At 37.6% G+C, this 21,321-nt stretch overlaps 1 protein-coding gene across 3 annotated transcripts in view; it reads right to left on the reverse strand.

Moving 5' to 3' along the window:
• Window positions 1-21,321, reverse strand: part of CDKL5 (cyclin dependent kinase like 5) — a 134,444-nt gene that overhangs the window by 66,119 nt on the left and 47,004 nt on the right. For 2 of the 3 annotated variants that reach the window (XM_069002741.1, XM_069002749.1), the window contains exons 2-3: window positions 18,827-19,057; window positions 18,250-18,284 (exon numbers count right to left, since the gene is read on the reverse strand). In XM_069002741.1, the coding sequence (XP_068858842.1) occupies window positions 18,250-18,284; window positions 18,827-18,890 (99 nt within the window). In that variant the 5' untranslated portion in view covers window positions 18,891-19,057. Of the gene's footprint in view, window positions 1-18,249; window positions 18,285-18,826; window positions 19,058-21,321 lie in introns of those variants that run through there. The other variant, XM_069002775.1, reaches the window with a different exon arrangement.

Below are 21,321 nucleotides of genomic sequence, written 5' to 3' on the forward strand. Positions count from 1 at the left end.
AAAAAGTTTTTTCCAGTCTGTATATTGATATGTATTTCAGTGGAGACCTTCATTTCTTCTCAAAGTTTCCACATTCAGGTTTGCAGAGAAAGAAAGGCTTTTCTTGTGAGATTATACAGACAGTGCACTCTCTGGATAATGAGAGAAATTCTTGCCCCCTAAGAAAATTGCCGTTTTTCTCTGTTGAGCATTTAAAAGTGCATTCCTTTTAGAGAATTTCTCTTCTTCATAGAATAGCATTAAGATTAAAATTTATTCCAAACTGCTTAAAAGAAAGACAGCAGGCAAAATTCATACCTCAAACACCTCCTGATCACTGCTGCAGAGGTTGGAGGAACAGGAGGGCTGCCTCTACACAAGTTGCATGGTAATTTAGCTAACTTGAGAAGCTGAACATACATGTGGAAATAAAGGAATCTGCATCCAAGGAAGACTTCTTCTACTACAAACACATGAGGAAGAAATGGCAGCTAAGTTTTCATAAAAATAGAATTTTCTGCAGATAAAATTTCAACTTTGGAGTTAAATCAAGAAAGAGAGTTTGTGGACTTATTTCACACAGTTTCTTCAGCATCCAAAACGTCATGGCTAGATCAGTGTATTTTCCCTTATATTTCAATACCACAGAAGTTCTGAGAAGACTAAAAAAAGCCCTTCTAGCAAAATCTGCCCCTACCAATAAGACTAACATATTGCAGTTTTAGATCTTACACACAACACATGTACTTTTGAGCCAGGAGAAAAAAAAAGGATAACCACACAGAATTTAAGTTCACTGTGAAAGTTTGCCCAAGCATGACAAACAAATACTTCCTGGAAAAAGGGGAAGGAAAAGTGTCTTGATCTCACCAAGTTTATTATCACAAACACTGGAAACACTATGAGGGAAGAGAGGATAAAATAGTGCAGAGTGAAGAGTTAAGGGCCAGGGAAAATACAGGCTAAAGAAACTGGGAAATGAAAGCAGACAAATGCAGCCTGAAAACAGATTTGAAAAGAGAACTGGGGTAAGGCACCTCGACTCAGAAGCTAGTGTTAAAACCAGCATAACAAATAAATGAATCTGTGAACATTAAAATTTTAGTGGAACCCAATTTAACTGAAAGCAGAGGAATGGTGAGAATTCAGAAATAGCTGCAAACCCACTAAAACCACAGATGAGTCTCATTCCACAGTGTTCTGGTATGCACGGGGGATGAAGGCAACAGGTTACTAGCTATGCCATCTCAAATACTAGAAGCTGACAGCTGTGTGACAACTGCGTGGGTATCCATATGGTGTTCCATGATGAATTTTATATTTGAAGAAGTCTAGAAAATTATGGGGGGAAAAAAAAAAGTAAGTTTATCACAGTGTATATAAGCAAGGCAGTATTTAAGGGGAAAAGGTAGCATTCTTTCATTAGAAATACTGGTGTATGCAAAAGAAACTGAAACCCTTCTCCAGGCCTAAAATAGAAACAGCAACCTCCAAGGCTAAATACAAATTGAGAACAATTATATTCTGTTCAAAAAGACTAAGTGAATCTACAGAAAACGCCAAATATTTCCTGAGTCTATCTCATTTAGCTTTAGCCAGCTAAGAGTTAGATATTCACTGTGAATTTTCAAGACTTTCCCCACAGTTAGTAAAACCAGGGGAGGGAGAGAAGATTTGGCCAGAAGGTTACTGATTTTAATAATTTCCAGATGGTAAGAGCTGCTTTTCAGATTTTGGACTCTCTCAACTTACATAAATGAGGGAGATTGGTTATGCAAGACCTAAGCACTGAAACAGTGGGTGAGATTAATTCCACCCAAGTTACTTAACTTTGCAGCCCTTCTGTCTGTATGTTTTATTTTTGCATGCACAAACTTTTATGCATGCACATGTTTTTAAGGTACATTTCAGAAATCTTATCAAGACTAGTAACCTCAGAGATATTACTTTCTCTGGATCATTATTCTTTGAGTTGCATTGCTACATTAAGATCATCACAGTCCATTGGATTGTATTTGTAATTCACATGCTAGAAACACAAATAAAGCATTCCAAACTGTGCTACTGAAGTAAGAACATCCCCATTGCCAACGTAACTGTGCAGCGTCAATTCTCACATCCCACAAAGCAATCTGGCATAGCTAGCACCAAGACCAGAATTTCTGAAGCTCATCCTTCTTCTTTCACCTGCATATTAAAGAATAAAGTGTATGTTCACTGGTGAGCATCTTCATGAAGCTATAAATATCCCTGCTATAAGCTTTGCATTTCCTTTCTCTGGTATAATTAAAGGTACTACCTGAAATTAATAAAACTTCAAATAACTTGCAAATAAGGCCCCATCAGAAGTAGCTTTTCTCCTTATGTTAAGCTTCCACAGGAATGTTTCATATCAGATCCTTGGGCAAGAGCTCAAATATTTAACATGAGAGGTTGTTATATGAAAAATATGGATTTAGAATTTATGTCATATATTGACCTCCTAGGGCCCTATTTCTCTCAGTTCCAAGGCACTATAAAGATTCATTTCAACAGAGGTGAAAGAAAAGGTAACAACTGGAAAAGCTTTATGATTCTTTCTGGAGTAAAGGTTTTGAACCTTTTACTTAGAAAAATTTCTCATTAATGTTTAGTAACAGTACTGCTACTTCGGATTTGATTTAAGATTACTACAAAAATCCAAAAGCTAAACCTGTACAAGTAAGCTTGGAGCTTCATTGCAGTACTTGGTCTAAACTAGATGCAGATATGGAAGACAAAGCTTCATCAGAGGAAGGGTGCCTTATGTCCTTTGTAAACTGATATAGTAGCAAGCCTTCTGGTGGTACAGAGAGTAAACAATAGTTCTAACAGCAGTCTGTTGACTAGCATTTGTGCTTGAATGTGCTAAATCTGATTTGGTTTCATCATAACATGATTCTGGGTGTGATTTCTTTTTTTTTAAAAACTGAACAACATTGCAGTATAAAATTATATAGCAGTAGCTCTGGATATCTAGTAATATATAAAAAAAGCTGGCAAATGAATAAATTGTTTACTCTAAATGCAGTTAAAATCCTCATAGGAAAAAAAATAATTAGCCTCATCACACAGGTTTCATTCAGGTAGTACTGTGTGACTAGTCAACTATCACCACCTCTTCAAAAAATAAAAAGGTGGCCTTGAGGAACGTTAATTGTTAACCTATCCTAGTCTAAAAATCAAGAGAAAAACCTCAAACAAATCCATAGATAAGAGATACCTAATTTTTCCTTTACTTTTCTCTTTCCACATATTTTTTCTTTGCAAGAACAAACTATGCCCTCATAATTTGATTCCTAGCCAGATATATTCAGAAAAGGCATGTTCTCCGATTGAAAAATTCTGGGTCTTATTGTTTACTGTAGATACAGAGCGATAAAACTAAACAGACCTTTCATTTTCATTTTTCTTTTAATAGCTCAGAAGTGGTAAAAGATTGTTTTCCTTCACACAAACATATTTAGGAAAAAAACACAAGACACTTTAGCAGTAAGGATACATTTTCAGAAGGTTCCTGAAACATGATCTTCAGATGGAGAGACAAGTGAAAGCTGAGAAAATATAATCACAAGACTTAGCTGTGAAATTTTTATTCATATTTTGTTAAAGCCTTGTACATGCCTGCTAAATACTTTGATAAAACAGCAGATTTATTGCCATTCATATTTTATACTGAGGCACAAGTGTATAGTTCTCCTTATATCCATAAAAATGAAAAGGATCAGTGTAACAATGTGCTAACTAGTACATACAAAAATCTGCTAAGAAGCAACAGAAGGAATGGGCTAGTACCATTTTCTAAAACTGACCAGAAGAGACCACTTTGCTGTAACTCATTAACTAAACAAATATGTGTGTGTGTATATACACACTCACACAGCTCTCTACATGTGCACATATGTAACTGGAAGGATGTTGGTAAAGCAACAGAAGCTCATCTGCAGCAGTATAAATTAAACACTATCCATTTAATTGAGAATCCTACTGAATAGAAACCAAGAAATACCATAGACAGGCTGATCACCCTTGATTTGCTTCTCTGATACTGACATCATCTAGACATCTGGTCTGCAGTCTCTTTTATGTTATCTGAGGGATATGGATGAAGGGGGCACGACACCCCAGAATTTCTGGGGAGAAATGCCACTCCCTCATTTTTTTTCCTTTTTTTTTTTTTTAAGCCTGCTAAAGCCCAAAGGATGGATGTTATTTGGCCTATGTTTAGCCTTTCTAAAGTCACTGGGGAAGTTGCTGCTGATTCTCTTTTGCTCCTCAAATAGTCCCTTAGCACTACAACATTTACAGCAGTGGAAGCAGGAAGGACTTACAAAATTAGAGCAGGTTCAGAGCCCAGGATGCAATTCCATCAGATACTATCTTGTATATGTTTCTTAACACCATTCTTCACTGGCTGATGCTTCGAGGAGAAAAAAACAGGTAGGCACCACTCTGATGAGTTTTTCACACAAACAGTCACAGGAAACTTGATCCTGTAGAAGCAGCAGCTAGTCAGCTCTGCTCTGCAGATGGCATTGCCTGCAACATATTTCTGTGCATAAACATGGCATTACTCCATCTCTGTTGGAAATGTTAATTGATTTCAAGAAGATAGCCTGCCTCCTGGTCAAGATGCATACTGTCAAAAGAAGAGGTAGGTGTAACCAGTCAAGTTTTTTAGCTCCTACAGAATTTCTTCTTTCCACATCTCAGTGCATTATTACACTCACAAATGTCACCTACCTCTGTCATACCCCAAAACCACAATTTTTTTAAAGCCCATCTGCAACCCAAAGGAAAATCAATAATGATGGTAATCCTGTTCAGCCAAAGTTACGTCTAAGAAAACTGTTTTGCAAATGATTTTCAGCACACTGGAATCTGTGGTAATCTTCCGTTCTTAGAACTGTATGAAAAATATGCATCATAAAACACATTTGGGAAGGATTTCCCAATGTTATAAGGATTCTTTCTAGACTGAAAGATTAGGAGAGCTGTTTAACAAGGCAGCACAATTCTATGCCAAAAACTGAAAACAGAACCACCACCCCTTTCAGAGAACATAGGCACCTTGTTTCTGCTGCAGAAGTGCGTAACAGATCAGGGTAAGTATGAATAGGAGACTGGGGAAGCACTCAGAAAGTGCACACACAAGCATGCACGAGTATGAGGAGAAACTGCACAACAAGGTTTCAAGAGAAAACAGTGTTAATAACCAAGAAAACTGTTCATGGGATGGTGCTTCAACAGTAAAATTGAGTAAAACATTATGCCAAGCCCGAAGGTTGCAGCACAGCTGACTCACAAGCAGATCATGCATCCCAACAGGAGGATGGCCACAAGGTTGCAGCTCATAACATATGAGCCTATCCTCTGTTAGCCTATCAGGGAAACAGATTATAAACATACTTTTCAAACACAAACTCCAAACAAGGAAAAGCAGAAAACAGACCCATGGAAGTTCAAGAAAGCAAGACTGAAGCTAAGGACCATCCATAACAACAGACAACATCTAAACATAATACATAAACAAAAGATGTAAGAACTAGTTTGTCATCACCACCCAGAAGAACATGAGAGATGAAGTGGGGACTTAAAAGCTCCCTACCATTGTCCTTCATCCTGCATACTGGAGATACTGCCCAAATCAGACACCTCCCATGAGCACACACACCTCCCTTTATACTTCTAAGTGTGTGGGTACGAGGGTACAAGTGAATGAAACCATGAAGGAATAGCCATCCATGAGTACAATCATTTCACTTCAAGAACTGCAAATATTCACCCTCCCTTTATGCAAGACTGACACTGAACTTCATAATACTAATCTTTCTACACCCCAGTACTGTACAGAAACTACTCTTCACATGGAGAAAGAAACAGAAGATGCCTTATCGAAGTTTTTAAGGTGCAAGCAACTATAAAATTGGACAGCAATGTTGGTATCTGTTTCCAAAAAAGAGTTACCTGTTCTGTTCAGAAACAAATCCTCACTTTGCTACACATCTGAAAAAGTGAAAATAAAATTGCATAAAGTGGGTGATTTTTCATAATGGGCAAAGTAAAGCCATTATGTTCTAAGATGTCAGGGCTTAAAAGGAACTTGCACAAAGATTGGGCTAATTTAGCAATTTAAATTAAAATAAATCAGGGATAGTAAAAATGCAAATACTTTATATAACCAGAAGATGTTTTAGTTTTTATCTTAAACCAGAAGAAGCTTAAGTAGACATACTTTAGAAAAGGAGAAGCTAGCATTCAATTGGAAAAAATTGATTCTTGAAAAAAAGCAAGCAGCAGACTCATCAAGCTTTGTTGTCCAGGTGCAGGTGCAGCTACACACAGCAAAAAGAACTATGTGTTTTGAAGAGTCTCAGAACTGTAACACATGTATAAGGCATAGATATCATAAAAACAATGATTTCAGTTCTTTGTAAACATTTAATAACTGCTACGGGTTGAAAAAAGAGCACAAAGCAGTCTTGGCAAAAGTGGCCTCTATTCAAGAGCTCAGCCTGCCTTCTTACTGTATCCAAAATTTCTTGATCACCACACTGTGATGTCAGGTTTGTCTAGTCCCTTAGTTTAGGCTTTTAGCTGCGATCAAACACCACACATAATAAGTGCAATTATTAAATTCTCTGCATGAGATTTTACACATTTGTACAAATTTTAACAGCTGTAATGGTATGAATGGAAACGACTTTCCTTTTTTCCCCATTTATTGCTATCCAGGCTTTGAATGAGAAGTAAAAGTATACTTCAAAAGAAGTTACAAATTCCAGGATTTTTTATTCAAAAAGAATAGAAAGTTTTTTATATTTTAGGAGGGTATTCCACCAGTTAGAAATTATAGAGAAGAGAGTAATCAAGGAAATCCAGGAATCAAGGAAATAACCAGGACATTCAGAAGGACGATATACTATTTAAAAACACACTGTAATCTTTACTGATGAAAAAAATACAGTGCCAGGAAGAGCCTGTAGTTTTCAGAAAAAGTAAAATGATAGGAAAGTTTTCACTGTTACTGTCAGTGTTTTACCTACACTGCTCATTTTCCAGGACTCCTGAGTTAAAAAAAAAGACTTTAAATTCACCAAAAAATTAAGAAAATAAGGCAATGTGAATGGTATATTCAAGACACTTTAGTGTATTAAAATTTTTAGATCAACTTGGTTGCTACAAGTAATTTTAAATGCCAGCCAGATGATCCCAACCCATTTTTACCATTTTACATTTAATAATCTACATGAATGATCTTCTGAAACATTGAGTTGTGCTCTATTTTAGTGGCCTTTGTTTAAATACACAGAGTGTCCAGAAATAGATGATGAACCCAGTGCTCTTAGAGCTGCTCATGAGTCCTAGAAAAGTTTAAAAACTCCACAAGAATCCCTCTCCACAAGAATCCCAAGAATTGTTAGGAAAACAAGTAGCCTAAAATTTAGAAATATAATTTTCTTTGCATCAATTACAATACACAGTCATTTGCAATTTGATGACAAGACCAGATTGTAATCCAATATTCAACCAAGTTCATACTACTACAGATGTAGCCCTATAATTAGCCATATGCTGTTCCCTCTCCCACATATTAATTTGCATTAACTATAAATTCACTCGCTTGCACCGCTACTTTCCCAATGGTCCAAGACCCTACATCAGGTCTCTAATTCTCATCTTTTTCAATTCCTCCTGCTGCTGCTTCTAAGAAATACTTTAGTCATGTTCCTAAACTTTAACTTTCAGCATAACATTTCCAACTTTTTGCAAGAAAAAATAATTTGTATGGATACTCTTGCTTTGGGTGCTCATCAGACTTTGGGTGCACATCCAGACTTAAAAATAAGATTTCACTCACAAGGACCTTAAAATGAGATACAGCACTACAAGCTGCCTGCAATTAAGAGCCATTAAGGGCAGCCACAGAACACACTGCTGCAGGTTTGAATACGATTCCTGTATTATTCCAAGTGTAATGATATATAATCCCTTTGCAGGTGGAGTTTGCAGCAACTATTAAGGGGCTTGTTTATTTACCAGCAATATTCCAAGCAAAGCTATTATTTGCAGCATAGGCAGTAACCTTTCACTTAGCAACACCAGTACCCACAGCAAGAATTCATATAACATATTATGTAAAATACTATCAAAAATACATCTAGTTTCTTTAAGAAACAAAAGAAAAATTGCAAAAGATGTGTAGTTAATCCAGAGCCATTAGTGTGACCAACTGGAAGAAACTGTCTGACTAAAAGAAATACTGATCTGAGATACTGTGACTGCAACAAATTGCTTATCTTTGACTTAATTTTAATTGAAAACCATCAATAACACATTTTACATATCCTTCCAAAGATGAATCACTCTTGTTATTTTTAACTCAGGCTTCTATGCTTCCTTCAGCTACCTCAATTACTGAAGTACAAGGGTGAACCCCCTGTTTGTCTCCCTCACCCTTCTTGTTTTGACGAACTTCAGCAGCATCAGGTGTCTCTGCACCCCAGCTTTGTGCTGTATGAAATGTTATAATGGACAAGCCAACTTAAGCCATCCTAATCTGTGGTACTGAGAGCAAACACCCTCCTACTGTACTGCTTTAAACTGAACACATCTGAAAAAAAAAAAAAAGTCTTAGTGTCCCCTTCCACAGCAAGTTAATTTTTCCACTCTGAAAGCTCTCTCTCTCATCTTTGCCCTGCACCTTTCATTTCTAAATATCAGCCTTTGGGAACAAAGGAGAGACGGAATGAGAATTTTTGGTACTGAACACCACCCATATCTGAGCAGGGTTCCTAACATGACAAACACAAAGGAGGAGGAAAGGGAATGGAGTATCCTACAAGGGAACTTTCAAACACCAGTCTGGATTGTCATAAAACACTCAAAAGGGAAACAACACAGCACAACTGCAGACATCAAAGCAGCACCACTCCATTGATATGGCTACAAAGTGACTTATGTTAATAACAAAAAAAAAAGAACTTTCGTAGAATCACAGAATATCCTTAGCTGGAAAGGACAAGGATCCTTGAGTCCAACTCCTGGCCCTGCACAGGACACCCCAAGAGTCACACCATGTGCCCAAGAGCACTGTCCAAATGCCTCTTGAACTCTGTCAGGCTTGGTGCCGTGATCGCTTCCCTGGGAAGCCTGTTCCAGTGCCTGGGCAGTCTCTGGGTGAAGAACCTTTGCCTGATACCCAACCTAAGCCTCCTTTACCATTCCCTCTGGTAATTTAATAAATTCATGCCCACTTTGTTGAACCCTGGCCAGGGCCTCTTAAAGAAATCACTGTATTTGACTGATAAAGATAGCAAGGTTTTTTGTAAGATCAAATTAAATAAAACCTTGAAACAAAGCACATCTTAGCAATGTATAGCAGAAGTAACAGACAGAAAACATTAAAAACAATGAAAAAAAGATCTGGGACTACCTTATGTCATACCCTCATCCTACACAGCCTTACAAGTGTGAACCCAAATGTTTACTTCAGTTAATCCCAGGACTCAGATTTCGAAGAAATCAGGACAACACCAAACAGAGATCTAATTTTTTTTTCCACTAGTGTGGGTAAGCCATTTTACAATCTGCTGTTTCCTCAAAATTAGTACTTTAATGTTTTTTATTAAGAAATGTAGTATGAAACAACTCTTTAAAAAAACTGAACAAAGAGAGAGATTTGGAAATAAGATTTTAACGAAAAGAAATAAGAGGCAGCAATATTGTGATACAGAGAATATTATAGCCCATCTTGGGGGTGAGAGGGGAGACTGAATTAGTAGTGGTCTGGTCAAACTGTGGGAACTCAGCAACTTCAGTTTCTATGCTCCATTCTGCACAACTATCCGATCTTAGGAGCAGCCACAGTATACATAAGAATCTTCCACTTACTTGAATGTAAATCAGGACTTTATCGACATCGATGATATTTAAAATACATTAATATAATGCTAATCTGATTGTCTGTTTCCCCCTGCCAGAGGGCACCAAGGGGACTATGGAAGGTTCAGTTAAAGACAAATGTCACAATTCATCAATGAAAAATGAAAGCTTTAAAAACTGTCAATACCACATTCACACCTACCCTGCACAATGACCAGTTATAGATGTTCATTGTATGTCACTTCTATGTATAGGAAAGCAATAACTGAACTGAATCAGCACTAATCAAGTGAGAGCTTGCCTTTCACTGCTGCACTCAAGGGAATGCCATGGAAGTAGTTTGGAAGTCCATGAAACAAATACTCTGCCATCTAACATTTCACACCAGAATTCTGTAAGGAATTCAAAAGGTTATTCACTGCCTCATAGTGAAGCTGAAGCAAGTGGTTATTAAAGAGTTAATACAAGTTTCAGCACTACCTCTTGCCTAATAGCTCTATTTTCTTCACATAACACTTCGGACAGATCTCAACTTCAACTACTGCAAACATTTACTACTGGCAAACTCAGAGGCTCCATGAAGTCTCGTGTTCATTGTATGTGTTTTACACAAGTTTTCCCACAAAAAAACATCACTGATGTCATGCTTTAGCCTGAGAAACAACAGCATTAATGCAGTAATACTCCATAGGTGAGGTGCCCTTACTGAAAGAAAACAGTATGCTGCACAGAGATTTTACCCCGGCAGAACAATTAAAATCAAAAATCTTGCCACAAAGCCAAACCACATTTGATTAATTGAGAAAATTAGCATACTGCTTTTAATTACATACAAAAATCAAAGAAAAAATCAGCAAAAAATGTGAGGATGTAACCAAATAGAGGCAACAATGAGATAGCAATAGTAACAATGAGAGAATATGTCAGATCTTAGACATGAATCAATATGATTTGGCACTGTATTTTTACCTAACTTTAGGTAATGGATATTTATATGTAAATTGATGGTATATTAAAAAATACATAAGGACAGAATACACAGCATGCAGAAACATCAGTTAATACTTTAAACAAGACACATTGGCAAGTAGAAGACCTATAGGATAGACAGCTTTAGGCACAGGATAAGGAAATTAAAAAATGCACTGCTGACATATTCTGTGCTAGAATATTCTGATGATAATGACTTTCCAGTAGCACTGTATGAATTAGACACTGTGAATACTGTGGGGAATATCACATCACACCAGCCCTGTTGTTCATCTGTTGTTTACCTCTAATAAAATCAGTTTTAAGATACTGAGCTGGCTGAAATCATCTGACACAAAATAGCCATTCTAGTGTATATCACAAAATCACAGAGTGGGTCAGGTTGGAAGGAACCACAGTGGGTCATTGGCCCAACCTCCCTGCTCAAGCAGGGTCATCCTAGAACACACAGCACAGGATTGTGCCCAGATGGTTCTTGAGTATTTTCAGTGAGGGAGAGTCCACACCCTCTCTGGGCAATCTGTTCCAGTGCTCAGTCATACACAGTAAGAGTTCTTCCTCATGTTCAGGTGGAATTTCCTGTGCATCAGTTTCTGCCCATTGCCTCTTGTCCTATTGCTCGGCACCACTGAGAAGAGCCTGGGCCCATCCTCTGACACCTCCCTGCAGATACTGGATGATGTCCCTTCTCAGTTGTGTCTTCTCAGGGCTGAACAGGCCCAGCTCTCTCAGCCTTTCCTCATAAAACAGATGATCTAATCCCTCAATCATCTTTGTTGACCTCCACTGAACCCACTCCAAGATCTCCATGTTTCTCTCGTCCTGAGGAGCCCAGAAATGGACACAGCACTCCAGACGTGGCTTCACCAGGGGGAGTGGAGGGGCACAGTCACCTCCCTGACCTGCTGGCAATGCTGCTCCTAATGCACCCCAGGATCCCACTGGCCTTCTCAGCCTCTAGGGCACTGCTGGCTCATGGCCAGCTTGTTGTCCATGACGACTCCTACCCAGGTCCTTCTCCACAGAGCTGCTTTCCAGCAGGTCAGTCCCCAGCCTGTGCTGGCACCTGGCGTTAGTCTTCCCCAGGTGCAGGAATTAGATTGGAAAAAGTCTACACATTTCTCAGTTCTCAGCTTTACTCTGAAATGATAAAACCAAGCACTGAAAATGCTCCTTACATCATTAATATTTTGCTGAAAGTTTCTGATTTTGAAAGTCCATTGCATATGAAAAAATACAAATATTTAAAATATGCTTTCCCTGAACAGAATTACTTGGCACATAATGTTAAATGCTTACCACTGCAGTCTGTTTTCCTTATCTTTTAGCAGCAGTATTTTAACATTTACCATCAGACAAATCATTAAAATGTTGAATACCAATATCATACTTATATAGTAATAGCAATGTCTACTTTGGTCAAGATAGAAATACCTCTCCTTAACTCACAGTATCACAGAAATTTTGGTGAAATACAAACACCAAAACCCAGAAAATTACAGATTAGCACAGCTAGTATCCCAGGGCTCAAATACCAGGCAGTGCTATTGTGTTCTTCAACTCAGCAGCCAAAATTTGAAATCAATTCATACTACCTTCACCATATGAAAGACTGTAGCATTGAGGGGAAAAAACACAGGCAGCAATCTGGTCTCATTTTGAGAACTCAGATTTTTCATTTACTCATCATTTTATTTCTCAATCAACCAAACAGGAACTACTGTCAAATCAGTCAAATCCAAAGTAAAACAAGAAACAGCTGTACCCATTTCAGTACAAAAGATAATACCATAAAGATAAACTGCATTGACTGTATTCTTCAGTCCAAATACTTGGCTTAGCACATGCTGGGAGCTAAGGAACCTTGAGAGCCAAATCTAAAGCAAGTACATGAAAATATACAACACACTGAAAAAACCTGCAACTTTACAAACAAGTACGCTTACCTTTTAACACTAAAGGGGAACTCAACAACATAAAAATGGTTAGCAGATTTGAAGTGCAAAGGTGTTAATAACATCAGCAGATACAAGAATCAGAAAAGGGATTCTAACATCCACCAGGGAGATTCAGAACTCTGCTTTTACGACAATATTAGAGAAAACACAAATTTTCTATGAGTATGAAATACTCATTCGCTCCATGAAAGCAGCATGACCAGGTCCCAGCTGCTTCCACATAAAATTTGTGAGAAAAAACCAGGAGGAACCAGGAATCAGTGCACAGTTCTAGAAATACTCATGATCTGAACTACCTGTCATCCTACATGATGAAACCACTCTTTAGGGCTACAGAAAATGCAGTGGAATTGCTTGCGTGACCAGAGCACTGCCACAACAGAGACAGCTCATCTTCCTTCAAATATCCTAAGAAAGCAAGGAGATCCTTGCAAAGGAGAGGATTGCTTGAATGCACGTACATTTGCTTTGAAATAGCTAAGAAACAAGTTAAAAGTTTTTGCATGAGGGTTAGAAGACAGAACAACATGGGTTACATTAGGGGGAACACGTGCTTCAAAGCACCTTCTGAAGAGAGCAAAATAGATACAGCCTTTTTAAGAGAAGCCTTACCAAAAAGTCCATTTTTCACAGAGGACTTAGAGCATTCCAACATTTGTTGCAAAGGTAATACAGCATGATGGAGACAATCAGATTTTTGGAAAATGGAGAAGGCAATTGCTTGACACTGATCAATGAACCAACAGGAATACGAAGGCTGATGATCACCACAGAGGCAATGTGTGTGGACCCTAACCAGAAGAACACTGTACATGGAGAAACCAGTGATGCACATCAGAGTTCACCTGAGGTGGCCCAGGCTCAGCTGACTGGACTGCAGGACAAACTCAGCCAGGTCATTGTACCAGAGGAGCCTGCAAGCAGCTCCCACTCAGCATCTGAAGCTACATAATCTCTGTGGCCTTGCCTTTATCTAGGGAGGTAGCAAGAAGTTCTCCTGAGAACATCTTTCTATTTGACAACAGAATTGATCAGGAGTTTTCTTTTAAAAGAATCCTGTAACAGGTTGGATAATGAAAATAATGAAAAAACCTCTTCTTACAGATTGGTCTGCACAGTATACTGCACTCTGATCAGAGGCCATTTTGACGCTGCACTGAAGATTCCCAGCAGTTTAAGGGATGTAAGATTACCTGTCTTATTTTACTTTATTCAAGTTAATACTCACTAATGAAGCAGCACTTTAAATTACAATTTACAGAGCCTGCATGCCCTTCTTCCGGGGATTACAACAGACCAGCATCTCCACCATGACATAGTGGAATTAAGATTCTGAAAGAATTAAGAGAGACAGACAGTAGAAATACAACCCTGCACTTTCAAAAGAACAGATTTCACCTTGTTCTAGGACCTGCTCAGAGCCAGCCCTGTGAGGGCTGGTTGTCCTACAAGGATGACTTTCTCAAAGCACAGTAATGGACATGGGAAAATTTTCTCAAGTTGGCCCACACTGGTAAAAGGGGAATTCCTGACTCTGCTCAAACACAAACAAACAGTGTGAAGTGTGCAGAAGTGGGCTGCCTGTAGAAACAACAAAAAAAAATTGGCTTCAAAGAGAAAACAGAAAACCATGACCCTGCTGGTCCGTAGGGGTTTGGGTAATAAAAGACATGAAAAAGGCTGAGATACTGAAAAGAAATGTAATGATTCTGCTACATATGCATATTCATTATATTTTCTAATGAGTAAACTGTACCTTTCTTTAAGCGGTCAGCAAATATTTCTTTCATGTATTCTGAGGCAAACAACTTACCAGAACACAATGCAAGAGTATTACAGAAGGCTCAAACAAAACAAAATTAAATATTAGACTAAGAAGAAATTGCCTGGAAGTACTAAACCTATTCAAAAGGTTATTCTTCATTGTACTGAAGTGCCAAATACAAATAATTCTAACATTTCTTTTTGTTTGTTTTTAATATGGGAATTGAGTGGTGTTTATCTCAAAAGAAGAATTTCATACTATTAAGAATAACCAAAACCAGACACATTTCTAAAATAAAACACCAGAAAAAACATCTCATTAGGCAAGAGATGTTGGACATTTAAGAACAACTGGCACCAAACTTCCAAATCATTAAACTGTATCCCCTCAGGCTCAAGGCCTCTGGTAACACACAGCACACTGCAAGAGAAGTCTAGGAGATTTCATACATTTAAACTATGCTTTTAGAGAAACTTCATCATCACACATTTTCCTGTATAACTGGCTAACCTAAAAAACAGCCATCAGTTTATACATACCAATATAGGCAGAAAATCATAGAATGTCCTGCATTGGAAGGAACCCATGAGAATCACCAAAGTCCAACTCCTGGCCCGGCACAGGGCACCCCAGTAATCAGAGCATGTGCCTGAGAGCACTGTCCAAATGCTTCTCATGGTTTGACTCCCTGCTAGTATGAACCCCTCTTTCTCTCCAGCCTGGCTGTGTGGTGAGCTCTGCCTCATCCCAAAAAACAAACCCCGTTCCAGTATCATCACCTTGTCGACCTAGACAGGCTCTGCTTATCTCAAGCATCTAAAGATGTATTCACCTCATTTCAACAGACTCTACTTGAAACTACAATTGTCAGTGTTCCTCTTATACACACAGTTTATTATCTCACTGTGTAACATTTCCACTTCACACTAGCTTTAGGCTTAACTTTTTTCTTTAGGCTTCTTTCTCCATGTGCCCATCTTTGCAGACATATGGCTTTGGAGACCATAGAATCTTCCTACCACTTTATTGATTTTAAATCACAGTGCTATCCTATTATTTTCAAACCTGAAGCAAGAGTCCTGCTAATAGTTGTGCCTAAATCCCTACTAGCAAAGGTTAACTCCGCATGAAGCAGCAAGACCACTTCGCAAGGTAAAGGGGATACTGGTTTTATTCAAAAAAAAAATATTTGACAAATCTTAAACATTAGCAAAGATTCTTCTCCTCAGCCATGATCTCTGAGTTGTTCAAGTGGCTTTTCTTTTCAGAAAACAGCCAAAATCCAGATAAGCTAAGACAGCCTATTTTAAGAGTTTGTAACTATCAAATGTATTTCCAGTATTTTCAAATACAATGCACTTCACTGTATTTCCTTAGGAAAAGTCCTCTGACTAAATGAAAAAATAGGAAAAAGATTTTCAGAACATCATCTCTGCTTTTTTTCAACATTATTTGTATTAGCTTTGCATCAGAAAAAAACCCTCAGATAAACAAGTAACCTTTATGCACAAACCACAATTAGGAATGAAGGATTTGGGATAAAAACATGCTGTATAATAATGTAAACACAGCCATTCTAGAGGAGCTACTTTAGCTTTTCTGCTAATGTTCCCTTAGCAAAGGAAAAATACATATAATAAGGACAAGGTATTTATTCCTTATGCCATTCTCTCCTACTTAAATCTACATACACACGCCAGTGAAATGCACTGAAGCAAAAAGCTACGTATTTACTGAAGCACTAGTGGATTATATGTTGGAAAATTGTTGCAATTAGGGGCTGGCTCCTCATTTCACACAAAATTTACTCTCTCAATACAGTGGAGATATATTGACTTAAAATAGCTGGGAATGTGATCCTGGCATATTACCACTATTTATAAACATGAATATAAATACTTCTACATTCAAAAGTATGCCCACCAGCAGCCAAACAGTAAAAAAATACCCTAAAAACGCAAACAAAAAAACCCAAACCATACATCCTTGCATTTCCAGATAAGCCTGTTAAGACTCTATGAAGGTGTGTTTAATCTTTGTTTTCCTATACAAGTAGGAAATACCAACATTTAACTTTCAGACAGTTACTCTTTTTTTTTGTAAAATAGATGGCTCCTATACACATCTCCTCTCAGAGGCCCAGTGCAGCTTGTTTTAAGTAAGAATCATAAATCAGTTAGATGAAAACAGCAACACACCTTACCTTTTCTTTAAATCTCCAAAAACTGAAAACCCTAGGTCTTAGTAAACTGACTTGCTAGAACCTTAAAGAAATGCCACTTTGTTTTAAAACTTTAGCACAGCTGTTTCCATTAAGATAAAGCTGTAGAAAAAAAATGGTGCTACTACCAAAAAATTTAGATGCTCACAAGGAAGGCAGCAGTCTCAAAGAGGCGTAGGAAGAAACACTTTCCTCTGCTAAAGGAAAGCCTTTCCTTTTTCTAGTCATCTGCTGTACTGCAAGGTATTCTCATGGGAACCTGGACAACAGATTACCCTACCAATATACTATACTTTTAGAGTACTGAACTCTTTCCCATGAGCATGAATAAACATGCACAGCTTAAATTTCACTCAGCAATGCAGGAAATCCTAGAAACTTCTTGAGTCTGGGTGAGGTTAATTTCCACAAAGAACAGAGCTGCCTAGTACAAACTGTATCATCACTACCCAGGTGTTCTCAAACTACTCGCCCTGAATTTTCATACCCTAACTACCTAAAAAGATCCAATTTACCTAAGTCAGTCTATTGACTGTTATAGACCCCCAAGCCCAACAAGGCTTCAGCTTGAGATAGGATCTTAAGTTCTAATTTTTTTTCCCCTTTTTTAGTCAGTACAACAGTGTAAGACACTCCAGACAGAACCATACGGTGTGTGCAAAAGCCCTTTTGTGCACATGGCTAAAAGCTACCATAGGAACACAAACTCTCTGCACAGTCCTAACTTTTTCTAGAAAAAGGTATGAACTACATAAAAACACTTTTATGTATTCTTGGATCACTAAAATTTACGATTCTGAAATGTTTTGCTTCAGAGAAGTTATTTTCTTATATGACTATTGCAGCTCTGAAGACAGCAAAGTAGTTTGTGTCAGTTCTGTGTTGATGAGCAGCAAGTTCAAATACATCCCACTTACACACTAGTTAAAATAGTGTAGACAGGTTGTCAGACTTCATTTTTGTATCAGTGTTTCTTCTCTCCTTTTTAACTTCTTCCTTTTCAAAATTAAAATCAACAACCAAAACATGTTACTGTTTTCTTACTGTCATTTGATCATCCTACAGATGTCAAGATCCCTCATGGACTCCTGCTTTCTCTCCCCTGCCCCTTCCAAGACAGCTAAGTCCTTATGCAGCAGTATTTGGCAAATAGTTTGGCATTCAAATTAAGACTGCATGAGCATAAATTGTGTTCTAAAATAATTTTTTTTTGGTCTCTTTTCTTAAAAACTCTCTTGGTTGAAATTAATGAAACATTAATAATATTTCAGACAAATATTAAACACACACAAAAAAGAGATTTGGTACTAGATATAGCCATTGCCCCTGAAACTTGCAATTAAGATTGCTATTAAGTAACTGACGGCAAGAAAAAGTCCACCCCAGATACACTGTCACTGTATTTCCTTCTGACTTAAAAGCAATTCACTTACCTTGTGTCTGCATTTAAGTACAACGCCATAGGCTCCTGAAACAAAGATGATGAGATATAAGCCATCTCAAAGCAGAAAAAAATGAAAAGTGGCAAGATAAAATAGTGTTCAGTAACCTCCTAACTATAGAAATAACATTGTTCCCAGTATTATTATCCAGAACTTGCATATACAGGTGCTAAATCTCTGTACACTCTAACAATTTCATAAAAATTGCTCAAAAGTAAATGGATTTTAAAACACTGAAATTATTTTTTTAACAATACGCTTGCAGGTAAGTTTGATAACTTGCATCTCCTTAGTGCCACTAATGAGAAATCAATATATTAAACTTTTTAAAGGGAAAAAAAAAATCCCAACACAAAAAAACCCTCAAGCCCCCACAAAACTGTTCTTTTTCTCTTCCACTCCTTTCAGCTTCCAAACTTCTCCATCCATCTGACAAGGAAATTAGCAGAAGCCATAGATAATAAACATACACAAGAAAAATTTTGCAACTGCTAACTTACTATCATCGAGAGGACTAAGTCAAATCTATATAAAATTCTAATTAATCTTTTATTAAGATACTACTTACCTTCACCTACAACCCCAAGGATCTCAAATTTATTCATCACATTACCAATGTTAGGAATCTTCATCAAGACAAATTCCTCTTACGGTGAGAGCCACAAAACATGGCACAAATGGGACCGTCTGAAGATTTTGCAAAAGGCAATTGTGAAAAGGCTCTGGGAAAAAAAAAATTCCACCTTGATCAGTCAGACTTCTCACACCCTTTCTTAATTTCTAGGCAATCAATAGCTTCCTGGGGAAAGAAGAGAAAAGAATGTAATTAGTACTTTGGTTTATTTCAGTAAGAGAAAGCAATGGTATACAGACATCACACCAATATAGTCTAACAATTTTAACAGACAGTTAATTTGCTTCCACAATTTATGATCAGGAGAGCATAGCGGCAGGTATAATGGACAGAACCTATGGAGAACATTCATCCTGTCGGATGGACTAACTGGCATAATGTTATTTTCTACAGAAAAGAAGCAAATAAAAATGTTGACAGGAACTACCTCAGTAAGCAAAAATACAGTTATAATTACTTATGGTCTGCTTGGTGTATGTTGACACCTAGATATAAAACCGAATTTTTTTTAGTTAATTTCTTATTTGTTCACTGTAATGATAAAAAGGATACGGTAGAAAGAATACTATACAGGAGAAAACAGTTTCTATTACTATTTTCTGTGATTATTAAAAAAAAATTTAAAGGAAATTATTTTCTAGACTGATTAGGAATGAGATTTTAAAATTATTTTCATTATCAGCTTATTTAATAGAAATGTGATAAACAGAAAAAAAAATGTTTTCAAAGGGTCTTTTCCATGCTCCCCAAACACTGAAGTAATTTTTTAAATTAAGCAACTATACACAGGGTAAAAACTAAAGTTTTTTGGCCTGTTTTAGACCCACCACTTCTCTGCTATCATATTAGAAGTCTAATAAACAAAACCCATCAAAGTTTGGTTTTACTAGTTCAGACCACATTTGTTCCCTTAATATTAAAGGCATATATCCCACATTCAAAAATGGGGGAAGAAAAGCTTTAAAATGGCTTCACCATGAATTGGAAATATATAATCTTTAAATTCAGTGATTCAAGGACAGAACTACTCATGAAGAACAAGATGGCAGAATGGGAGTGAATACATTTAATTATGTGTAATGGGTGAGTGTGACCCAATAATGCTGGGTTCAGCTCACACAAATGGGATCTCACTATATGCCAGGGGTGCTGGCCAAAAGCCCTGTGTTGACCAAGTCACACGCAACAAAAGGACAATCCAAGGGTGGAGGGGAATCACAATGACATTTGCTTCAGCAAGACACAGGCAGATCATGTGGGGAGGGGTTGTTATTTTAGAAGCAACTCCAGAGTTAATCAACCACAGTAATTTGAAAATAAAGCAGTGAGTTCCAAATTAAAGGGATAGTTAGGGTTTTCTAGTTTGCTTTTGTTTTTTTAAAAAAGCTGCCCAGTCCTTAATGAATCATTTTGGTGGTTTAATTTACTGTTTTAATTAATCAATTTTTTCTTCACTTGTGAATTGCATGAAATACTCTTTCCTTTCCCTTCCTTATGTTCTCCTCCTATTTCATTTGGCATCTCCTTCTCACAAAAGCCTTTTTGCTGTTTGTCCAGACTTTCTGGTTACAGTAACAGACTAAAAAAAAATGAGGTCCTGGAAAAACAGGAGCATCTGCTCAGTTGCACCCATCAGTATGAGAACACAGCCCGCACTGAGCTGCTTCAGCTTTCTACTGAAACAGGCTGGTGCCAGGCACAAGGCACAGCTAGCTGACTGTCCCCACGCTGCAGCTGAGTGACAGAAATACTGCTACAGAGACCTTGAAACAGCCATTAATGCCATAACGTAAGCAAGATACAAGAAAACTTGTCAGCCAAGTTCAGAACAGCAAAATTACTTGCCAGAAAAAAAGGAAAAGTCAGAAAACATGTATTTGTTTTCTATTAGCACCATTCAGTAACATAACCAAATCTTTTACTTCAGTTCCCAGTATTATTCATTGACAAGTCCTTCCACAAATTAGTTTGTGATAAATTGATTACTTATCTGCTAATGTTATCACTGTACACTGTCTGCCTTACAGTGTATACAATACTTCCTGGATATATGATAAAACAGTGAAGAAACTTATGAGATACTGTACCAAAAACTCAAGAAGAAATTTAGATGCAGTTTCCTTTGTCCCTCCTTCACAATTTTTAAATTTCTCATGAACTACTTAGAGCTATACAGGCCTACAGCCTGGGATCCACTATTTTATTTTTTTATTTTCAGTTCTGCGAGTATATTCAGTATGAATTCTAGCTTTTTACTGGGAATAAAGGCTAGACTTGCAAGCAGCTAACCTTCCTTTCCAAAATCCCCAGGTAGGGAGGCTGTGGATCCCCAACCCCAGCAGTGTTGAAGGCTGGATAAGGCCTTAAGCAGCCTGGTCTAGTTGGGGGTGTCCCTGCACATGGCAGGGAGGGTTGGGAGGAGATGATCT

The sequence above is a fragment of the Aphelocoma coerulescens genome, chromosome 1, assembly GCF_041296385.1.
Source record: "Aphelocoma coerulescens isolate FSJ_1873_10779 chromosome 1, UR_Acoe_1.0, whole genome shotgun sequence".
In the NCBI taxonomy this organism is placed as follows: Eukaryota; Metazoa; Chordata; class Aves; order Passeriformes; family Corvidae; genus Aphelocoma; species Aphelocoma coerulescens.